Source organism: Teleopsis dalmanni, chromosome 1, assembly GCF_002237135.1.
Source record: "Teleopsis dalmanni isolate 2A chromosome 1, ASM223713v2, whole genome shotgun sequence".
Lineage (NCBI taxonomy): Eukaryota > Metazoa > Arthropoda > Insecta > Diptera > Diopsidae > Teleopsis > Teleopsis dalmanni.
In genome coordinates, this window is record NC_051846.1 from 168,697,569 (window position 1) to 168,722,774 (window position 25,206).

The 25,206-nt window shown below is 30.1% G+C and overlaps 1 protein-coding gene across 1 annotated transcript; it reads left to right on the forward strand.

Moving 5' to 3' along the window:
- LOC119670057 (probable nuclear hormone receptor HR38) lies at nucleotides 1-25,206 on the forward strand. The gene is made up of 2 exons (XM_038080164.1): nucleotides 1-1,186; nucleotides 24,620-25,206. Exons 1-2 carry the CDS (start codon nucleotides 391-393, stop codon nucleotides 25,096-25,098), a joined length of 1,275 nt encoding a protein of 424 aa, XP_037936092.1. The 5' UTR covers nucleotides 1-390; the 3' UTR covers nucleotides 25,099-25,206.

A 25,206-nucleotide genomic window follows, 5' to 3' on the forward strand; every position in this document is an offset into this window, starting at 1 on the left:
TTGGCCAAACAGTTGGTAAAATTCAATACCGACACAAACAAAACAGCAATATACATCCAAGTATTGAAAATTGAATTCCAATAGCAAAAACAAATAATGTGGCAACATCAAAACAAAGGAAAAAAATTTAATCAAGCATAGTAGAGTGGTTGGCGCAATGCAAAAAAATTCAATACTCACCGCAACATAAAAACTCGAAACCCAAACTTCAACAAAGTGAAGCAAAAACGCAGTACGAAAAAATTAAAATTGGAAAACGAAAAGTAAAAGTAAAAGGAATTAACAAATCCACGCCATTGCAAGAACCAACAATAATAGAAAACTAGAAATTTTCCACACAACCCAAATGACAACATTTAGAGAAAGGATAAAACACAGCGGAAAGACAACATGAATCTCGATCAGCAACAACAGCAACAACAATCGATGCTTGCTCCAAATGAGATATATGCAAACTACAATCCCAACAATGATGCAACACAGGGTACACTACAACCGGTCGCAACAACATTTGTGACTATTGGTATGCTACCACCACCGCCACCCGAAATCGCTACAATTTCTGCGGCTGGCACTCCGGGTAGTACGACGAGCACATTTAAAACGCCACTCTTACCAATGCCAACATTAGAGGATATCGAAGGCGGTCTAGCGCCTAGCAATATACAACAGCCTATACCAGGTGGCATATTGAAATATCCAACAAACACAATAACTATGAATTTGCCAATTGGCATGGGCCCTGGTCCACCAAACTTACCACCCCCAACACAAACTCTATCAGCACAACAGCCACCGCCTGCAACACTTACAATCGATGATACAACATCGTGCGGCACACTGAAAAGTAATGCAAAACTGCTGCATAGCACAGGACCGACATTGCCACCACTTCCACCGCTACCACCACCAACTGTGGGCATCTTAACGAACTCTGGCAACAGTGGCAGTAGCATGGCTGCTCATGGCAAAGGTGTTGGCAGCAATAGCGGCAGCACAGTCACAAATCTAAACAACTCAAGCAGTAATTTACATCATAAACCAGCAACCAAATGCTGTTGTTGTTTTGGGAGTGGGCGTAGTGATTCCAAACCTAAGAAACGTAAGCACAAGAGGCAAACACTGTGGTCGGCATTCCTAACGAATTTGGGTATTTGCGCTTTGCTTTTGGCTTACACGCTTTTAGGTAAGTCAGTAGTCAGTAGTGGTTTTAGAAAATTTACAAACTTTCAGTTTTCTACTTTCCAACAAATACTTTTTTGTTGTAATTATAACGAAAAATATACTCAATTTGATAAAGTTATTTGCGCTATAAACTATATTTTAATTTAACTGATATCTCAGTCAACTTGTGCATTGTTCTAGAAAAACCAACCAAAACCAAACCTATTGATGCAAAAAATATCTTTTACTTTCTCAAAAGTTGCTCTTCATTTTAAAACTCATAGTTTTATGTTAGTTTTTATTTTATTTAAGTAAAATTTATCAGTTTTAAATTAAATTGAAAAGATCTGTTTTTAATAAAACATACTTTTATAATAAGTCAAAAATTATACTACTGCAATATTATTAAAGGTTCTGCTGTTTTATTATAACATAAGAAACTTATAAATTTGATTAAATACAGACGCTGCACTCATCCACACACCATAAAACTGTGATAGCAAAAGAAAGAGAGATTTATCTTACAATGAAATTATCAATATTTGGTCATCCTACTATTAACTAGAACTATTTTCTTTGTATTTTCCAACTTATACATACATTTAAACAAAATAAATTTCCAATCTTTGCCTAAGCTTTATTACCATCATTTTTATCCTTAACTAAGACTACTGTAACTCCTTTTGGATGTCCTGGAAATAGGAACATCGAAGCGAACAAAAAAGCTAAAGGTTTAATCCGCGTTTATGCTTTCCTGCGTGGAGGTGACGAATCATGGATATATGTGTATGAGTCGGAACGTAAACAGTAGTCGATTGTATGGGTGTTTCAAGATGAACCGAATCCTACAAAAGTTGTTCACTTGTTTTTTCGGAAAAACTTGTCATGTGGCAATTATACCAACTATACCATTACAGAAACAGTTAATTCCGAATGGTATACCAGTACAACCATTTGTTTACCGGAAATCTTCAGTAAAATACGGAAAATAAGCACTGACGGAATATTCCCTATCAAGACAATGCGAGTGCTCACAGATCTCGTCTAACAGTCTATTTGAACATTCAAATAATCGGATTGATGGGTCATCTGCTGTACAGTCCTGATTTGGCACGCAATGACTTCTTCTTGTCCCCGAACCAGAAATCACCGCTGTACAGTCCTGATTTGGCACACAATGACTTCTTCTTGTCCCCGAACCAGAAATCACAGACAGGCCAACACACAAATAGATAATCAAATCTACAACCTATCTCAGGGTTGCAGCATTAAAAGAGCACCGAACAGAAAAATGTAGGACCTGATTGATTTTTGTATTCTTGATATTAAAAATTATGATATATATAAAAAAAATTTCTGTTTAAGACAGTTAGCAAGGAATTTGCTATTTTGTTGTGTAGTCTCTAGAAAAAAAATTCATCTCATATTTTAAATAGTGATTATTCCTAAGTGGTTTAACGATTTATTAGCCAATGAACGATTTCATCAAGAAAGAAAATGTAGTACTATCATCATAGTTTAATAAAAGTTATAATAATTTTAAAATTTTGTGAGATACACAAAATTTTCTTAGAATATAAAACACTCCTTATTTTAATATTAAAAAATATTATAAAATTCTTCAAAATCTGATGATGGCAATGTCGTTACGGAAAGTATGTGTAAATGTTAAGCATAGCTTTTAGTGACACAAATGTATTTAAATGTTTTTTCCCTGGATACATAAATTTCTAAACTACATGAGGAAGAACTTCTCAACTTATATGTGTCAAAAAGTTTAGGCAAACTTTTAAATCTTTAAAATAAAAACAACTTACATTTCTGTAGGGATAGATCCACGCTCTTACGCATAATATTCTTAACATAATAATTTTGCTGTGGCATTAGTGTGGCACATTGGCGCATTTTGACGGTAACATTTTGTGTTAAATGAGTAAAATCAACATAATCGACATAAGCCGCAACAAGAAAGAGTACCACGGTGAAATCCGGAACCACAATTCGCACAAAAACAACAACAACAGCAACAACAACAAAAGAACAAAAACTGACAGCGTGTAAAAGACAGAAACATTTTAGAGTTAAAATGTTTTCAGTATTGCCATATGCGAAAAACCTATCAACTCAACTGTCGCCGTTATTTTTCTTCATATTTTTTTTTGTTTCTTAGTTCAACCAATCTAAAATCATTCACCACTTAAACCAACTAAATACAGATATACATTCATATACACAATATATAACTATATATCTTGTATATAAATCCCGACATAAGTGAAAATAGGGAAACAAAAGCCATTTCCTTTTAATTTTCAAAAGCACTTTGGGTTTGGTGAATGTGGCAATTCGCCAGTTACTGATTGTACTAAGCTCAACATAAATTTTTAATTCATTCAATGTGTTCTTTGGCGTTTTGACACGTACTCAAAAGCGTTTTCCTTATAAAGCACTTTTCCGCAGCCTTTGTGTATTGTTTCAACTTTTTGGTTGAAGCAATCGACCATTCTAAACCCGAAAACCTAATACGGAAATTCAAAATTAAAATATTAAAGTTTATTCATACAGAAAACGATGTTGAAATTTAACTTTTGAAATACAAAATGTATCTTTTTAAGAAATCTGCATTAGTGTGCAGTTCAAGCAAAATCAATATAAACTTTTATTGTCTTGGCTTACAACACTTCATAAGCATGCAGAAGCAAATACTGCTGGTTTTCAACGCTTCATATTCAAACAAAAGCTAATGCTTCTAGCTTTAAGCGCTTCTTATCCAAGGTAGAGTTACTAGTTCCGGCTTTTAATAATTTCTATTTAAGTAGGAGTTAATAATTCTGATATTCAACGCTTCATATTCAAGCTAGAGTTAATAGTCCTGTCTTTTAATGTCTCTAATTGACTCATAAATTAATTACTCAGCATTTGTTGCACAAGCAAAAGTTAATTGTTCTAACTTTCAGCACTTCTTAAGCATACAAAAGTTAATACTTTTAGCCTCTAACGCTTTATACTACAACAAAAATTAATACTCTTGACTTTGAACGCTTCTTACTCAGGGAAGAGTTATCAGTTCCAGCTTTTAATATTTCCTGTTTAAGGATACGTTAAAATTCTGGCTTTCAATGCTTCATACCCAAGCAGAAACTAACACGTTTAGCTTCAAATGTTTCTTACTTAGAGTAGTTAATAATTATGACTTTCAGCACTTCATCCTCCATAAGAGAATACTTCTGGTTTTTAATGGCTTTTAATGATAACTTCTTACCGAAGCAGGAGTACATACCTTCAGATTTCAATGTCTATTGCTTAAGCAAGAGTTAATACTTCTGGTTTTCAATGCTTCCTACTAAAGCTGGAGGTAGTACTTCTGACTTTAAAAACTTCTGAAACTAATTTGGAATTCAAACTTGAAACACTTCTTAAGCTTAAACGTCACGTTAAAGTTAATACTTCTGGTTTTTGATACTTACCGAACAAGTTTAGAATTCAAACACCAAACACTTCTTAAATAAACAGAAGTTAGCCTCATTAGAGCACTTCTTGAATACACAGAAATCTACAATTAGTGGTTCTACTCTTTCTAAAGTATATGGGTTCAACCTTAAAGTTTCATACTAAAGCTTATAATTCCCAGTCAGCAATAAAAAAATTATATTTGCAACTTATGTACTAAAACGGTTTAAATCAGTGACGAATATTAAGGCCTATCTAAATTACTATAAAAAGAAATCACAAGAGGGCACGGATTGTGGAAGAACGCAAGGGTACATGAACTATAAACTATATGGAAGCTGTGGTATCTTTAAATCTTTGTTAACATCAAGGTATTTCATTTTAAACATCGAAGCTTATCAATAAAAATATGAATTGTAAAGAATCCTGTTTCGTGGAGTTTTATCTTGGCAGGGGATTTCCAGACAGTACAATTTAGATTCGATTTACATTCAGAAATTGTTAGGAACTATGTCACCATGTAACTGCATCCTTTGAAACTCACTTTAGTTCCATAGGCGCGTAGCAGTTAAAAATGCCATTGTGTCCTTTAACAAGATGTTACCTATTTTCGTTATAAATGGATAGGCAGCTGATAAGTACCGGAGTCAGAGTCCGACGAGGTTATCACAGTGGCATGGAATGCGTTCTGCTATGTTCTCTTCTTCATCATAAAGTTCTCCAGTAACACCAAGGTTCGATAGATGCTTTTTGACTTCGCAATTTCTAGTGATAAACCAGACAGTATAATACATACCATTACACTACATGACACTATAATAGTCATTGCCGTAAGTTCTTCCTTTAATATGAAATTATAATATGAATGAATATAGATATCTGAATAAGGAACCAACTAACTAATAGCACACCATTACTAAATATTTCAAAAGATTCCCTATCGTATATAGTATGAGTTTTAATAAATTATTTGATAAATTTATATTTTCTTAACTATATTCAAATATTAATCTCCTTCCTTCTATACGTCTACATATTTATGAAATATTAAATATAGTATATTTCACTTTTACTCATTTTAATAAAATCCTTGAAACTATTAAACACAAACTATTTTTGATACAAAAAACTTGTTAAATAAATAAGAAAATTGAATGGCTTAAAACCCTACTCAATCATTATTAAATGCACACGTAATTTTACACCAACAGTTAATGCATTTTCCACGTTAAAATCTTCAACAAAAAACTCCGAGACTCGAATTAGCTGAGGAAGATTCCGTTTCAACAAATCACAAATTCGCATTGGATGAGAAGCAGAAGAGGAAAAAACCTTATAACATTGTAAAGTTCTAAAAGCCATAAGGGAAAAAGCTAATAACGTGACTTACACTAAGAAAACTTATATTAGCGAGCTTAGTCACATCACTACTTTGCGTACATCTATGTAATATATCTATGTAAAATATAACATACATACCCGTACATTTCTACTCCCCATATGCTTATACTGACACTAGCAGTCTTCATTTAACTTGATTTCAAGCAACAAAGTAGTAAAATAAATATTTTGGGAAAAGTCAAGCGAAAAATTTCGACATGTTTATGAAACGAAATACTACGTTAAGGTTATCATGCATTAAATACTCGTATATGTATTTAATATGTATACATAAACCGCCATATACATATAAAGTTTGGTCGCATATTAATATAAAAAACACATAAATGGGTTTTAGTACTTAAATCTCTATTACACACAACGTAAAGTTTATTGAACGAGCATTATTTGCAGTGTACCAGTGTGGCAGTGTGGCAGTGTGGCAGTGTGGCAGTGTGGCAGTGTGGCAGTGTGGCAGTGTGGCAGTGTAAACCCGCTTCCATAAGTGCTCAACAAGCTTTTTCGTACTTAAATACTTTAAAATAAAGTAACGAAGGTTTTAGTATTAAATATTCTTCACTAAAAAGCGCAGCTGGTTTTTGTTTGATTTAATGTTTTTTACAATATTCTATTAAAATTAATATAAAAGGATTTCGTTTTTAAATACGATAAGAGTAAAATGTATAGTGTAATTATCAATACATCAGTACATCAAAAATAAAGAGAATAAGTTTATAGCTTATGCAAATGATTAAAATTAATAAGACTATGGTATATATTTATTATAGAAATTAATGGTTCACTGTTTTTTATTACTAACAAACAATGCTACATACATTATCATGTATGCAAATTAAAAAAGTTTTAAATTAAAACCTTTTACAAAAGTATAATTTTTATGATGTACACATTGGTTGTTTAATCCGTAGGATGACATATTGACAGCACCACTAATGACAAATCCATATAAATTTTAAAAAGTAATTTTAAAACATAGCTGTCGTTCATGATATGTGAATGTGATTACTTATTTATTTACAACTATTTTAGTGACGCTACTTTTTGTATTTTCAGAACAAACCAATTTCGTGTCTTTATTTAACATTAGTTCTTGATAGGAAAATATACCGGACTCTGTTCCAACGAGAGAAATTGTAGAGAAGCTGTAACACCGCAAAACATTAAAAAATCACAACATTGTTTTGACAATCTATAAAGTGGTATTAGAGGAGATAACTGACACCATAAAGTTTTTCATAGAAAAACACTTTTCGAAGTGGGTGCCATCCATTTCCACACAATGTGTCGATAATTCTGAATGCTGTATGAAGCTGTTGAAGCGAGATAAAAAGGACTGTTTGGACCAGTATGTAACAAAGGACGAAATTAAGATTCACCACTTCATTCGAGACTCGAATCGGTAGTGAGCTATGTTAGAGAAGCATTGGAACGATTGTCTTACTTTTGAGGGATATTTTAATGAATTAGTCGAATTTGGCCAAAAAGTTGTAATTTAATTATTTCTTCTACGGACTTAACAACCAATGTGTTAGCGCTGTTAATATTACAGCATTGAAGGACTTGCAGTATTTAGTGTTGGGTTTAGAGTCTAGCATTAGTTACAGCTAGGTTTGGTGTCACTTATGTTTTCACCCCTCCAGATTTCTACTATCGATTTATTTTTAAATAAACTAAAAAAATTAAAGATTAGAAAGTCTTTGGGGGATCACTGCGGCTCATTTCAAACGAAAATTATATAGTAACTCAATTAAATAAAAAAAAATCTAAAAACTGCATAATTATTATTTGAAAAGGTCCATCATATCATCAGTCCATGATAGGTTTGCTGATGGGATATTGTCGGTAAGATAATAATGCCGCAGCTATGAATAGGCCGAAGAAAATGCTATTGTAAAATATTTTCATCAAGGTAATTCAAAATAAGTTTAAATTTCTAACTAAACGCTACAAACTAAGTACTATAAGAATAATTAAGAGTTGCTTAGACATAAACATAATATCCGCCTTATTCGTGTCTAGCATATGTTATACATCGTGTAAATTAACTGCATTTTGTACTTATTATCTAAGGACAGCTAAAAAAACTTCTTCTTCAAAACCATGTAAAACTTCACTAAATATTCTAAATAGTTTTAAACCCATTCAGGTTCCTTAGGAAAGCCATTAAAACTTAACTCGAGCGTAAGTTCTTTAAATGCTGGTTTGCAAAATCATTCTCAGACAGTTACGCCCAAAGCTGTTCTCGTAAGCAGTATATAGACATTAAATTGCAGTTAACACGTTATAAAATCTCTTCTTCATATCTATAAAGTGATAAAAATTGATGGAACCAGCTGACGGGTTAAGGTATACTTGGAAACTAAAAGTAATATCTAGACATGAAATTGCAGACAAATCGTTACAAAAACATTTCCTTACATACATAAAGCAATAAGAACTAATACAAACAGCTGTTGGATGAAGGAATGCGCAAGAAGAAAAGTAAACTAACTAGCGCGATTCTGATTATCTTGAAACACCGACTTCACAATGTATTTCAGTGGAATGATATATGCTATTTTTCCACTGCGATATATGCTGATTTAGCTTATTTCTTGATATATTTTTAAATAATATTAAAAATGTAAAATTCTAACAAGAGTTACATAGATGGCGCCTATTTGGCATAAGCAGTTCATACATTAATTAGACATAACGAATAACAAGTAGGCCCCTAAGATGTTGATTTGTTGGTAGTTTGCATGTAAGAATTTTTAATCCTTAAGCCTGACATCTAACCTAAATATACATATATAGATACTTATAATCAAATACCTTCACATGATTATTAGTTCTTAAATAATCAAAATAGATATATTCGTTACATTTTAAAGTGATCTGTGACCGGCATTTTGTATTCAATTACAATCAAACATTCAACTCAAAACTTCCATCCACCCAATAAAATGGAGGATATATTATTTATATAAATGTATAATCCAAATTTGTATGATGGATTTGCTACTAATGTATCGTTTCAAGCTGTGATCAGTAATATCTGCTTAGAAATTTTTCACTTTTCAGGGATATTATCAATCCATTATGGCTTCATCTATGAAATTACATTTAAAAAAATGGAGTTATAAAGATTTCAAGGTATATCAAATATTAATATAATGCACTACTCTATACAATTATGAGTCATAATAAAACCAACATATATATATTAAAAATATTTTTATTTATATTATTTTAGAGTTAGCGTTTTTCATTGGAAACGCATTAAATATTTTTGGTATTTTAATGACTTTGTATAATGTAAATTAATTAAATATTTTCACTAATCAGCAAAATCGCAACATTAGCATCGATTTGAACTTAATCAGAAAATTGTTTAACTTTTCGGCAGTTTTGTTGACTAATATAATTTTGTTATCCTGTGAAAATCCTTTTTGTATTGGAGCTTTTATAAAGCACACGTTAAGCATAAATAAAAGGCAACTAAAGTTCAAAATTTGTTGCGTGTGCAAAAACCGCAAAAATTTAATAATATTTATGAAATTATAATTGTGTGAATGTGGGCGTGTGTATCTATGTGTTCGTATTCATATTAGTGCTTGCAGTACTTATGTGCGAGTGTGTGAATATAAGAGCAAATAATTAAAGTGTGTACTTTATTGCAGCAAAATATTATCAGCTCGTTGAAATGACTACAAATTACATTATCATCTGCTAGTGCGGATGTGTGTTAATATCCTTATTTTACTATTATTCATATGTTGTGCTCGTATGTTTATCCTTTGTGCATGTATATGCAATCGAGAGGATTATGTTTGCATATTGTACGTGTATTTAATTTAATTATAGATACAACAGTTCAATTAGGTTGTGGTTAGTTGGAAATTCATTTTATTTAAAACACAATACAATTTGTTGAAATTGGTTACCATTGATATATCAATCAAAGTAATGTGTCAATCAACTGAGATATAATTTGTAAGCCTTACAATAGACCACGTAAGCTCCAAAAACATAAACATGTTTTAATAATTTAAACGAAAATGTGGTTACAAGCCAAAATATTGACTATGTTACTACCCTAAAGATAGACGATAAAACGAACTCTAACCTACCTTAAGTAAATTCGCATATAATTAAATATATTTTGTTTACATAAATTAATTTAACTAAAGAAAACCGGAACATTGAAAGTATTAATTTGCTAAAATTTAATTTACAGAATATTAATTGAGTAAAATATTCTTATTAATAATAGTTTTTAGATAAGTATAAATACAAATTTCTACCATTATATGAACTTATACCTAAGCAAGGCAAGTACTTTTTGTCTACAAATAAATCTACTGATAGTCATTAGTGCCAAATCTTTGTTGATAACTATAATTTCAAAAGAATTTGATTATTTAAGAACCAAAAGTGAAATCAGTTTAGAGACTCAATGATGAATCAATTTTGACAAGAGAATTGGTTAAAAAGGCAGTTCGTAATAAAACTCTATATCTCGATAAACGCAAAACATGATCTACAATTCTTTTATACTCGAAACAGTGTTGCATGGTCAGCCAAATTTCAATAAATTAACTGAAATTTTGTTGTTGTCTTTTCATTTCTGTTCGAACTTTTCTAAATTGAAAACAATTATTTTTTGGAATCAGTATGTGTATTTTTGTCCATCCTATCAAAAAGTTAAATATTAACAGTACAATTTTAATATAATAATATAACAATAAAGCATTGTAAGAATCAATTATGTTTCAACAGAAAGGAATTTCTTATGCAGAACAAATTATTTTTAGAGCTTTAAAGAAATTCATGACATGGAAAAGTTGTAAAATATATTTGAACTCAAAACAATAAAGTGTAAAAACAATTGTTTAATTATATTCACTTTTCCTATAGCAATATATTTATCATCGACACCTGTTAGAAATTTCTTTAAACATTTAATGAAACATTGCTGAGGGAAACTATGCATTACTTTAAAATAAATCATCGCTTAAAAAAGTATTTAAAAATATATTAATATTATATTTTTATTTCATATTTTTGTAGAATTTTTTTTATAGTTAAATATATTGTTTTGTATATATTCATTGAATACACTCATTTCCTTCGAAATTATTGCTTTAAATTTGCATTTCCTGCTGCCAATGACAATAACATCCTTTGGTTGAGAAACAAATTACAATACAGAAACCAATTAAAGGATACATATATTCTTTTCAATTTTTATATTTTATTATTTATTTGGTTTGTAAGTAATTTTTAAATGAAATAAAGTTGATTTTTCATTCTGTAATTTTTTTATCAGCAAGTTTTTGCATGAAAAGATTATTATTATCATTATATTCGCCTTCACATTCGACTTAACAATTGAGTGTAAAGTATATAACAAATTTTATACATATATATATCAATTCATTACATTCGACTCCTATAAGTATAATAGTAGCAAATTATAAAAATTGTTTAAATAAAATCTGCTTAATCATATATATATACAATAAATTTATATATTCACAAATAAAAATTAAAGGCTTAACTTGATTTAAAAATATTTACGATGTTTCAAGTTAATTTATGAATTTTATATGAAAATAACAAAAATCCTTCTTGATTAAAAACAAAAAAATTAACATTTTTAATATTGAATTTACTAATAATAAATTTCATTCAATCAACGCGTTTTTTTTTTGTTTGAATGTAAAAAATAAATTCGTTTCACCTGCAGACACCAAATTTAAACAGGATTAAATTCATGTTTACATATCGATTTGCACATCCCATCAATTTTAAATTTAAACACGAAATTATATGAAGTTTTGACCATTTAATGCCATTGGAAAATGTTTTAAGCATTGCCGATAAAAATTTTTGCATAAATTTCTGGCACAAAACGAACCGTAGGCTATTTATATTTACATATATAGAAGTATATTTTACTTATTTCTTTTTAATTTCAAATTGGCAAAGTAATTTCCGAATGTTTTGCTTTTATTTGCATTTTTAATTAGTTACCGAACTTTCTTCTAGCACGTAAACAATGCCGTCAAAAACGCTTAGAAAAACCAAGCCATTTTAAAAGTTAATGACTTCATTAAATTATACCCTCAGGACTAACAAAAAAAAATTAAAAAAGTGAAAAAACATTCTTAACGCAATTCCAGCTAGCAAAAAATCTATCTATGGATAGAAAGCATAAATAAATAAATATACAAAAACTTAGGAAGAATTTTCTCATTAACGAACGTTGTCGCTTCATTATCAGAGACAATAAGACAATAAAAACTTCCAGGACACACTCTATGCTCATGTTGAGATAAACCAAAACAAAAAGCACACAAACTGTTTATTATTCAGCACAAAAAAATGGAAAATAGCATAAAAAAGGATCTAACCAAACTAATAGTTAAAGTCAGAAGAGTCTAAAAAAAATTAAAAGGATTTTCATTTGATCAATGTGATTCCTGATAGTGCACTAAGCAATACAAAAAATAAAACATATTCTATTTCATTAAAAAGTTCACTTCAATGAAAACAACAATGGCTGATTAAAGTTTCTATTTTAAGAATATTTTTTTAATTAAATATGATATTGCTTTTATTTTATTTTCTTTTATTTTATTTTATTTTATTTTATTTTATTTTATTTTATTTTATTTTATTTTATTTTATTTTATTTTATTTTATTTATTTAAATACAATACTTTTTGAATCCTTCAATGGTTTTATATATATAAACATTTTCAAATACTCCTCAAATGTTAAACAATAAAAATCATTTTATAAATTAGTAAGAATTTAGTAAAATAAATAATATAAATAATATAATATAAAATAAAATAAAATTATTCACAAAAATTGATACACTGCCCAACTCTGACCTAACAAACCTCAATTCCACCTCAGGACCCACAGAAAGATATGCTGACCTACGGTCCATCACCAGTTAAACGATAAATAAACGATATGAATTCCAGTATAGTTAAAGTTTAGTATTGGGCAGGGATAAGCCGCCCAGCTACAAAAGAGTAAACTTGCGCAATAACACTAACTCAAGAAACCACCATAACAACAACAACAACAAATGATAAAATCTCCCTTATTATTAAATAAGAGACAGACTTACGAATAACATATTATATATGGTACATACAATATTTTCATATTGTATTATACATACATACAAAATTATCCATACAATATACAACCGCTATTTAGAAACGAAAATCTAAATGCTAAGAACAGGATACTGATATGCAACCAAATAATTCGTCCGTCACTTCTATATGGTTGTGTAGCGTTTAGCAAAGTTTCAAGAACACTACTATTCACCAGCTAGAAATTGCACAAAGCCAGGCTCTGAGAAGACTTTTCAAAGTTCCATGGTACATTATCATTATCAGGGACATCAAGATTGATCCTATCAAAAAATACATAAAGGATAGAGCCCTGAAATTATTTGCGAATACTGACAGACTTACCAACACTGCGTTATCAAATTTCAAAATGGTTACAGGGTCCTCGGGAAGGTATGCAGATCTGAGATCAATTATTGCTTAGTCTGATGCAAGGATAAACAATAATCTAGTCGAGGCGCAAAGAGGGGTTTTGAAGAAATCTCGCAGTTAATAGAGAGTAAAAGTGCTCAGGTGCGTTGACTCAACTAGCCTCAACATAATAATATAAGATAATGTATAATGTGTACTAACTCATGAGTGTCGGTCTGCAACTTCTTCAAGTTTGTGTTGGTATTATTTGTACAGGAATTTATCTGCAGTGTCCTCTATGACTGCTTTTACGTTTTCCTATGGTTACCGGTTGGTTGTTAATAATAACGTTTTTTCGAGAGTTCATCTTGCACTGGTCCGGTTAGGTCTTTTTATTGAATTAAGTCATTTCAATACCAAATGATTAATAATGACGGCAAAATGGTAGCTTTTCAAGTAAAGCCTCATTTTCTTTACTGTCCAAACATGGCTAAACATTCCTTTCTTGTAGTTCAGTGGTCTGTTTCGTTTTCACTTTGGCGGTAGTCATATGCCTACTGAGGCAAATTTTTATACTCTCTACCTTCTCGATTTTCTGTGTAAGAACGGTACCTGATTTTAACAGCTCTTTTGTTCTTATTGATGAGCAATCAGACTAACTGTCAAGAAAGAACTTCCCTAAAAAACTATTTCTTCTTTTAACCAAAGCTTTGCAGTCGCAAAAAAAGTGTTTGCCTCTTCGTTTAGTATTCGCAACTTCAAGCTTAGTAAACGCAGTCTATTTTTTTAGGATTGAAAAATTTGACCGAAACTATAGCCGGTTTAGTTTTCATTTCTGTAAAGAACCATGTTTCTAAAAAGTACCAAGAACGTGTTATTTTTCTTCACGCTATGTTTCACAAGCTTTTTAATAGTTATTATGTTATCTTTTCGACGTGATACACATCCATATAAGAGGTTTGGACTTATGATTATTTTTTAGGGCAGGATTTGGTTTTTAGTACTTAGTTGTCTGGATTAAATTAATTGGCGTAGCGTACGTAATCTAATAGCGCTTTTCAAAAGTACAGAACAAAGCAAAGCCGAACACCATAAAGGATTTTGATATATGATTATATACAATGATCTTGTAACTATAAATTTTATTAGTAAATTTAATAATAATAAACTAAAAGTTGACGTGTAAATTTCTTTTCATTAAATGAAAAGAAATTTTAAATATATTTGCTATAATTATTCTATGCACTTGAAATTTATTTTAAGTAATAAAAGTGAATTGTTATAATTATAAAAGCAGATCTGACTTTCATTACTTTACTAATTTAAATTTTGAAAATAATCCATATATTATAAATGAATAATAGAAACCTTGTGCATTTAATATGTCTCATTAAATATTTAATTATTTCATTTTAATTTATAAGGCAGCTCAGAGTGTCAGCACAATTCCTCCAAATAATGTAGCGTTTAAGCGTCAACCAAATTAATATCTTCATTAAGCAGAATGCCAGCCAAACTTCCACTCAATACCACAATTCTAAAAAAGCAATATATTAGCACAAAGAATACAAAAACACAAAAGAAAAAATCAATTAAGGAACACACAATGCACAAAAAGTAGTAAAATTTAAATGACCAAAACGGGACTACAATATGTTCGCAATGACTTGGCAACACTGATAATGTGATGTGCGGCACACAACATAAGCTTTTAGCCTAATCATTATTGCGAAAGCCTAGAAAGCCTTTTTGTGTTTTGAGCGCATACGAGTGAGTTAGGATGGCTGTCGTTTGTGGTGTTCTGGCCAAGAAGAACTTAGGCTCTTCTAATGAATTGCACTGTCAGAAATGGGCAAATGATAATAGAAACTATCAACTTGCAACAAAAGCAAATGCGACACAATGACTTGGCGTGCAGTAACACATTCGGCGTGAAAGTCATCAATTGAGGTCAACCATATAACGAAAGCTTAGAACTTTTCTGCTTAAAAAGCACCATAACCCTTGCAGGACTTACTACTTCTTTTACTACTGCAACTCATCTACACAATTAAATACCCGTAATTAGAAACCATATACGTATATTTATTTGCAACTTAATCTTCTTATACAGGGTATTGCATTACGAGTAAAAGCTTTTGAATATATATTAATAGAGATATTGTGTCTTTAAATCTGTTAGCTCTATTGGATTATAGTCTGATGATGATGAATCCCAGTTCAACGTCCTTGTGGTATAACGTTTTTTTTGTGTTCGATTCATGTCTATTATTTATATATTCATAAGGTCATCAAACGATTCTATAATATTGTAACCAATATCCTAGCTTTATGAAAGTGGTAGGATATATCATACATTTTTATGAGAATTAATTTTTATTAATATTCATGCGTTATTGTATCTTTAATTTTGGTCATACGCAGTGGAGGATTAAATATACCTTACACTAAACATCAATGGATTATATTCTCATGGAGCGTATTTATAGTTTTGGTTTTTAATATATTCGATTTATGTGTCATGTTTATATATTTATAGAGTTACAAACGATGCTATAGTATGTGACTTATATCTTGCCATTTTCACTAGTCTAGAGCAATACTAGAAATGTATGGCAACCTTATCACTTCGTTAGATAAGTAGTACTTAAGTTAAATCTAAGTCTACTTAAGTTCATAAGTGTATAAGTAAAAATGATCTTTCAAAGCAGCCGGGTTTGAACTGACACGAAATATCTAGCTTTAATTTTTTGTCAGACATATTATGATAACTGAGAACCCTTAATATAATTTATATAGCTATTGCCATATGCTTACGGTGAAAATTTAATGAATTGTCTATATATGTTTGGGTATATCCCACAAAAACGATAAATTCTGTTTTCGATTTACATATTTTCTTGCACCTAGGATCTGACTCTTTAACGTCGTGAAGATCTTTCTCTGTTAAGAAATTTTTTACTATTTTATCCATCAGGGTTAATGACAATATGTAATCCTGTAATTGATTTCACATTAACAGCTGCTATAAACAAACTAATTAACAGATGGCGCTCAAATTTGTACTATATGTCAAGAAAAGGTCTATTACTTAAGGAGTATTTTTTGAGCAGAAGGTATATAAAATATTTGGTTCGCATGAACCTTAATATATTTCGCCATAATTTTTAATAAGTTTTCTTTTTCTCAGTTTTTTGAGGATTCCATTATGTGCCTATTAAAAAGTTCACAAAAAGATTTTGCTTATCATCGTAGGTATATGTAATGTATAGATTTTGTGTGTACCATGTACATGTAATGAGTATATTTGGTAAGTCATGTGTAAATAGAATAAAGAGTGTAATTTTTAAGTTTATTTTTAATTTAATTTTGTAATATGTGTTTCGATATTATCAAAGTATTTAGTTTTACTGGTTGAAAAGCCTTGGTTTTCAAGAGAATAAAGTATAAAAGGAACTAAATCTAGGAAGTGGACTGGATGTACACTGCCATACCGTACCAAAGTTCTATTAATTTTGATGTAGCTGGTACTTTATTGCAATAAAGTAAAGCTTTTATACTAGAAGCGTATTAAAATTCATATGTGTTTCTAGTTTCTTATGTTTCAGAACATATAATAGTGTTGGGTATGTAATAATTTTAAATACTTTATAAGAAATACATTCAAGCATTCAATAAATACAACTTAGCTAACTAATTCAATAAATTGATAAAAAGAAAATTTTCTTTTTGAGCAAAAGGTATTCTAGTTTTTCAAGGTAAATGTAACGTCTTGATAAATTCCTCCGTCGATCATATACACATGTATATGGGTCATTCTTTTAAAAATCGTACGGATTTTGACCAAAAATGACCTCATCAGCTCCTATTTAGCTAAAATTTTTTTATGAGTTCCTTTCATAAATTAAGAAGACCCATGTCTCGGAAAAAATTGTGAAATTTTTTTTTAGTAGATATGGATTTTGATAATTAGCATTGTAGACACATTTTTAAACAGCCATATCTCAAGCTCCATATATCATAAAAATTTGTTGCGTTTTAAAGATAATTGATTGAACTTTTGAGAAATAGTTTAAACAATTAAGATTGTTTATATTTAAGTACTAATATTAACCATTAAATGTCAAAAAAAAATGTTTTCCAAATGAATCCCGAGAGTTTTCATATTTTATTTGGATTCAGTATTAAATTTTTCTAAGAAATACAAATTTTCAGTTTCCGTAGAACCCGTATTATTTCGTATTATCATCTGCGATAATTTTTATATCCTATATTAGATAATTATATATACTATAAATACTCTCGTTTACGTTACACATTTTTCATTGCTTTGCAAACATTTCAAAGGATCAAATTAAAAGGAATTTCTCTTTTTCTATTTGCAATTTTTTATTTAATTAAAAATTGTTTATTTTATTGACTTCGATATCAATACATTTGAGGATTTTATCTTCATATATTATAACAAGAAATAAAGTTATAAAATCCATCCGTTATATGAGTGCAGTACTCTAAAATTTCTTTTCTAAAACATTTATCAGCAACTGTCAATGCAGTTCTCTAGCATTTACGTCCTCCTTCTCTGTATATAGTCATATTAAATTTCACTGTTAAAAGCGAAATAAATAAAAATTTAATCGAATCGAATTGTTCCAAGGAACAAATAAGAGTCAATTTCAATTACGAGCTATTGAAGTAAAATTAAAGAAATGGATAAATGGAAGTAACAGCAAAAAAAATGAAACTAATTGCGCCAAAAGCATTAAAAGATTATATTGAAAATTAAAAAGAAGATACTCGTCGTCTACTCGTATTCTGAAAACTGTAAATTAGTTGTTATTTGTACAAATATTTAATGAACTCACTACTAGCAAGGATATCTTTCAATTGTCCTTTATCACTTACAAAAGCATTGCAACCAGACTATGGCCCCCGGTTCAAAATGGCGCCAAAATAATAAAAGATTATAGCACAATTACACATTTTTTAGCAGTGGATTTGAGAGCAGCAATTTACGCTGATCAAATTGCAGTTGCTAGTAGTGTTGTTGTTCGTATTGGCAATTTCGTGGTTGCAATTGTTGTTGCTGTTGTAGTTGTTGTTAGTACTATATATGTTAGAGGAATTGGTTTTGCTAGCATTAGGTTGATGCCACAACATTATCCTTGCACAATTTTATTACTGCTTTTACGCTTTTCCTTTAGAGTTTGGCTGCATGTGTGTGGTTGTATGCGGATGTGGATAGATATATCTACAAATGCATGTATATAGATTCAGATAAATGGATAATATCGCTTGCTGTGAGTGTTTGCATTTGTGTTTTATCTGATGGTGTAAAAAAATAACATTAATTAACCTTTTGACACTTTTGTCGCTTGCCAGTTAAACATATAAATTTCTTCTTTTGCTTCGGGATAAGCTTTCCACAATTCGTAACCGCATTTGTTAGCTGATTTGCTTTTTTCTTACTTACTATATAGTTAACTATTTTCTATACATAAACATATTTTTTTATATAAATGCCACGAGCATAAATTTTACACATATTATTTTTTTTTTCTGTCTTTTTATCTACGTCTTTGTAATGAAATGATTGCCAATTTAGTGAGATACTTTTAAATTTTTGAAATGTCAGTAACATTTTAGAGTTAAAATTAAATATATATTTATTTTGTTCACCGTCACTCAGCACGATGCACACCCCTTCTGATTTCTACAAAATATTTTAGCTTTTATTTTCGAGTTTTGCTTATTCGCACATATACGTAGTATTTTTGCATTGCACTGTATTAAAGCATAAATATGCTGTATGCAGCACTATACTTCACACTGTTCGTTTCATTTTCCCAGTGCGTCTGTTTACATGCTCCGGTTTTACTGCAAAATACAACTTGACTTTTAGCAAATGGAATTGTTTATTCACTACTAAATTATGTAATTTATTTATATTAAAATCGGAAATGAAAGAGACGATGAAAAATTGCTTGTTTACAAGAATATCGAATGAATGAACGAAACCAGCACATTCGTAATCGAAACAACTTAAAACAACACGAAACATCCAAATACCAAAGGGTTAAGGTACCAGTACGAATGCAGCCAAACTAGGTTACATCGTAATTCCTTTGGGATTAAAGCGTTGTAACAGTTTATTTAGTAATTTACTGTATTATTTGCACTCCAGAGATAAAAATATGTAAATGCTTTACACAGTAAAATGGGAACTTACAAAATCAAAAAAAATGAAAAAAAATGAAAAAAATAAATAAAAAACAAAAATGAATAAATGATTAAAATGATTTCGCTTGCAAGTAAACAAAAAACTCATTTTTTACGACTTGGTCTGTTTTAATGGCTTCATCATTATAAAAAGGATCAAAACCGCTTTAAGGATAGTTTCATTTTATGGGAAATTGAATCATTTATTTGACCGTAAAAGAAATATAAAACGAATAGAATAGAATAGAATGTTTAAAAAATATTAGTTTTAGTAAAAAGTAATAAAAAATAATATGAAGCAATCAAAAATAAACAGAACTTTTTGCTTGAAGATATAAAAGATGGAAAGAAACTGTCAACATAAAAGATTTCCATACTATTTTTAAATAAAATTGTATATAAATATTTTTATTACAGTTTTGCATGTATATCGAAATTTTGAATGAAATATCTTTTATATATATATATTTTTTTTTGTCAGAATTAATAATAACTTTAATTTATTTATAAGATGCATATTTGGAAATTTATGTATATACATAAATATAGAGATTTATTTAATCTCTTTATTTACCAATAAAGATGTGTAAATGTATATAAATATAGAGATTCACTAAACGAATAAGCATGTACTGTCTTTATTCTGTGATATATTAGATTGTCACTATATTCAATGAGATTGTTATGTATGTATTTATATTGTGACTCATAATTCAAATTTACAAAAACATAATAAGAAATAATGAATCTTTTGTACTAAAATATATAAGACTACTAACACAACGAAAAATACAAATTTGGTTTTGACCTCCAACGAAATACCGTACTTTACATAGGAGAATTCGGGAGAATTTATCCATTCCGTCGTGTGAATAGAAGTGTAGAAGTGTAAAATCCATTTACTGTTACAAGCATTACACGTTTACACTGATACAACAAAAATCACGTGATTTAGAAACAAAAAACTGTGAAATCGATTCACTAGTTTGAAAAAATCCTTTAACATCACTTAATAAATATTTTTATTACCTTATCATGTTTGTCAATACTCATCACTCATGGTATGGTCTCCATATAGTCTTAAGTAATATATTTGCACATGGACTTAATTCATTAAAAAAAAATTACAAAATAAATCCCTTCTTCTACACATGTAGTCAGTGCTTAAATTAAATAAAATATATAGATTAAAATAAACCGAAATCAAAGAGCTAGTTAACATCAATTAAAATATAATTAATAAAATAAAATAATATAATATACAAGAAAAATGCTATAATTAGTTAGCATAAACATAGATTAAACTTAAGAAAAATTTCTGCAGAGAATAAATGTTGAAGTGCTATTCCACTGCTCTAAAAATACAACACTAGAAATATATAAACTACAAAATAAAATAAATTGGTATATAAATAAAAGTGCTAACAAATAATGCTAAAAACATCAAAAAACTTCCTATAGAGATAATCCATACATGAGCAATAGTTAAAGTGCCAGTTAACTGCACCGAAAATACGAAATAAATACAAATCCTATACAAAATCTCTATATATTTTTATCAAACGTTAAAACGTTCTATAACTCTACTCCAAATACGAAATAAATTTAAAAAAACTTCTAAGAGAAAGATAAACCAACTTTGGTTTCTTAATTTTTTAGAAATTTTTAATAGAGTTACTGAGATTTCAACAACACGATTTTGAATATTATATCTACATTGTGACCGAAAAGTTTTCGGGAAATTTTAAATAAAACGCAAAATTCTTAATCTTCATCAATATTTAATTTTATCTCTTCAAAATATGCTCCATTAGAAGCGATACACAAATGCAACGTTTCCTCCAATTCATCAAAACATTTTTTTATAGGCGCTTTCCGGTATGGCTTTGAGTTCCCTCTGCGAATTCTGTTTTACGTCTTCTATGGATTCAAAACGCGTTCCTCTGAGTGGTAATTTGAGGTTGGGAAACAGGAAAAAGTCACACGGTGCAAGATCAGGTGAATACGGTGGCTGTTCGATGGTATTTATTGAATGTTTGGCCTTAAAATCGTTGATAATGTTGAACAAATTGAGGTGAATCGGAACAAGCCGGGCGTTGACACGTCGCATACACAAATTGTCCACCAAAATCAAACGAGCCATCTCACGACCGATGCCTAGCTCTCGTGCTATCTCTCTAACACTCACATGAGGATTTTTGAACACGATTTCCTTTGCCTTTTCAATGTTTTCGTCGGTGGTAGAGGTCGAAGGTCGTCCAGAACGCGGCATGTCTTCGACGGTCGTACGACAGTCCTGAAAGGCTTTGTACCACTCATAAACTTGAGTTTTCGATAAAACTGATTCCCCATAAGCCTTTTGTAGCATTCGCAACGATTCTGCACACGAAATTTCGTTCGAAAAACAAAATTTGATGCAAACTCTTTGTTCAATATTTTTTTCCATTGTTTTTTTCGCAACGCACTACTGAGGTGAACTGGTTTCAACAGCTGCCGTAAACGAACTGTCCGACAGATCGCGCTCTAATTTTGGCATAAGTAATTAAGGACAGTGCTGCCAAACTACATAAACTTAAAATATCGAAAAATATACAGCGCGCGAATTTTAAATGAGAATTTCCGAAAACTTTTCGGTCACAATGTATATCCTATAACATAGTTAAAGAGGCTACTTTGTTGAAAAATTAGACGAAATATTATACAATCCACATGCAATTATTGTGATTCCTTACTACCTTACTGTCTAACTGCAATTGTTGTAACACCCGTTAATATGATTACCATATTATTAAAACACTAGTGTCCCCTGATAATTTGGGTATTACGTTTCACATATGAAAACGTGAAATACTCATGAAAAAGACAATTAGCACATTACTCTTAACACTTTTGGCTTATGTGTCCCATTTTTGGTATTACGAATACAATTTTTCTAATTGCAAATTAAATTAAACCCAGTGTACGGCAGTAAAGCGCGGTTGTAATTAATTGTATTGTAATTAAATGTGCACATCCTTTTTCTCAGCTTTTAATTTGTTATTGTACTTAAGCGTTGTTTACAGAAAAATTATTACTTGAAGCCATAAGCACAAGTAATCCGATCTAATTATTTTTGGAATGCTAATCTTAAATTATTTTGCTTAAATTTTATTAGAGCAGAAAAAGTAAATTTAGAAATCGTTGAAGATAAAATTCAGAATAATTATAACACTAAAAATAGATACATATTCCAACGCCATCTATTGAAAATTACATGCATAGAAAATATAATGTGATATATCCAGTCAAGGCGTAGAGAGGGGTTATAAAGAAACCTTGCAGTTAATAGAGAGTAAAAGTGCTCAGGTGCACTGACTCAACTAGCCTCAACATAATATATTGTAAATCAAATGTAAATAAATTAGTCAAGAACGCTCTCATTAGAATAGAGTAAAACTTTTTCACTTCAGTTGACCATAAAATTAAGATATGATTTAGCTTTACAAATTCGTTGTCTGATAGTTAAGTACAATTCCAGATGATTTCATTGTAATATTTTAAGTCAATACAGATTCATAAAGTTTAAAAAAAGTTCGTTTGTCTTTCTTGATCCCTTAGCACTTTATTCAATGCGTCTCAGCTTATAATGTAATACACGTCAGGCTTATTGTTGGCTTACTAACTCTTTCGTCGACACATTTTTTTGGTCTGCGCAGTTTCAGGTTTCCACTATAAGCTAACTTTGTTGTTCACTCTTACTGTTACAATTTTGGTAGTAGTCTCATATTAAGTTGGAGTCAAATTTAAAAAATGTAGTACTCATACAGCAACTTAACTATCTGATAATATAGCTTTGACCCGTTATTTGTAGTCGCTGTAGAAATAATAATATGCAAATTTTTTGATATCAACTATTTTTGCATCTTATTTGTAAATGGGGTCTACATATTTAATTTTTAAACCATACTCTTGCGCTTCAATACCAACTACGGTATTAAAACCATTAATGTTCCATTCAATTTCATCTTCATTAAAAGACAGCATTTTTTATACTACTCTATCCCTCTTTGCATTTCTCCAAAAAATATTTTTTTAAGTCAGATCTCGTAAATTTTAATCCTCGTCTGCTAATCCTGACAATTAGCAGACAATTGCCAGATAGATTCTCTAAGATCCATATTTCTTTGAGAACTGCAGCCTTTTCTTATATTCCATCAATCCTTATTATACTTGTTAGAGTTACTTTCTGCATTATCTTTTTTTTTGCAGTAGATGGAGAGCACTAAAACCCACTCAGTAAAACCACCTTTCAGGAATGAATAAAGTAGATTTTCACCGCAATGTGGAAACTTCATTTTGATAATTAAGGAGAAGAGATGTGGTCAAGAGACTTAACACATAGAGGTGGAGGTGGACAAAGAGTATGTGTGCTTTCTGCACTATCATATATAGCAGTTTAACAATACCTCTAGCGCTGCTGTAGATCAGCACAAAACTGAAAAAGAATTTTGACCCATGCGATTATACCATTAGTTGTGATTATATTGGTAAATGAATCCAGCAAAAAAAAGTTTTATTTAATTAATCCAATTACTAAATTTTTTGAAAATCTTGAATGAATTTTAAACTTTCTACTAAATTTTATTAATATATATATTAATATATAAATATTATACAGTAGAACGAAAGCAAGTTACAAACTTTAAATATCCGCTAGTGTTCATACATTTTTTTTTGCGTTATTATAAATTCTTATCACTACTTAGAGGTCTGTAACTATGCAACTAGAAATTTATTGTCATATTAACGACAAGCTTAGCTTATCCTTTATAAATGTACAATTCTCCTGTATGAAAAGAGTTTAGAAAATCAATGAACCAACAATATTTATCTCTATTTCCTTTTGTCATTTGCAGGTTCTTTCATATTTTTAACAATTGAGAGCGAAGACTCGGCCTTGTTACACCAGCAACGCACTTTAGCTTCAACGAAACGTGTGGGCGTTAGTGGGCGTAACATACTTGGCTTTAACAACAATGTTTATTACACTCAACTACAACAGCAACAACAACAACATCAGCAACAACAACAACAACAACATCAACAACAGCCGCATCAACAACAATCCCAACGTTTGGACAATGATACGATAAGTAGCATCACATCAACTTTCTCAGCTTCTTCATCAGCATCATCGTCAGCTGGCTTATCTGCATTGTCAATATCGCCTTCAGCATTCGATAATAACGGCAATGATTTCATTTATGGCGATGATGCTGTACCACAAGCAGGTTTATCAGCAGATACTTTTGACGTGAGACAGCGTACCATTGAAAATATATGGGATATTACGGTATCTTTAAATATCCTGTATAAGGAAAATTGGACAAAGTAAGCATATTTATGATTACTAGGGTCGCCAGTGGTCGAAATTCGACCAATAGAAAATACAATTTATTTATTTTAATAGTATTTAAATTTTATTGATGAATTTGATTAAAAT

Coding starts and splice junctions, on each gene's coding strand:
- LOC119670057 (XM_038080164.1), top strand. CDS start 391: ATGAATCTCGATCAGCAACAACAGCAACAACAATCGATGCTTGCTCCA. Junction 1,187..24,619: donor TTTGGCTTACACGCTTTTAG/GTAAGTCAGTAG, acceptor TGTCATTTGCAG/GTTCTTTCATATTTTTAACA.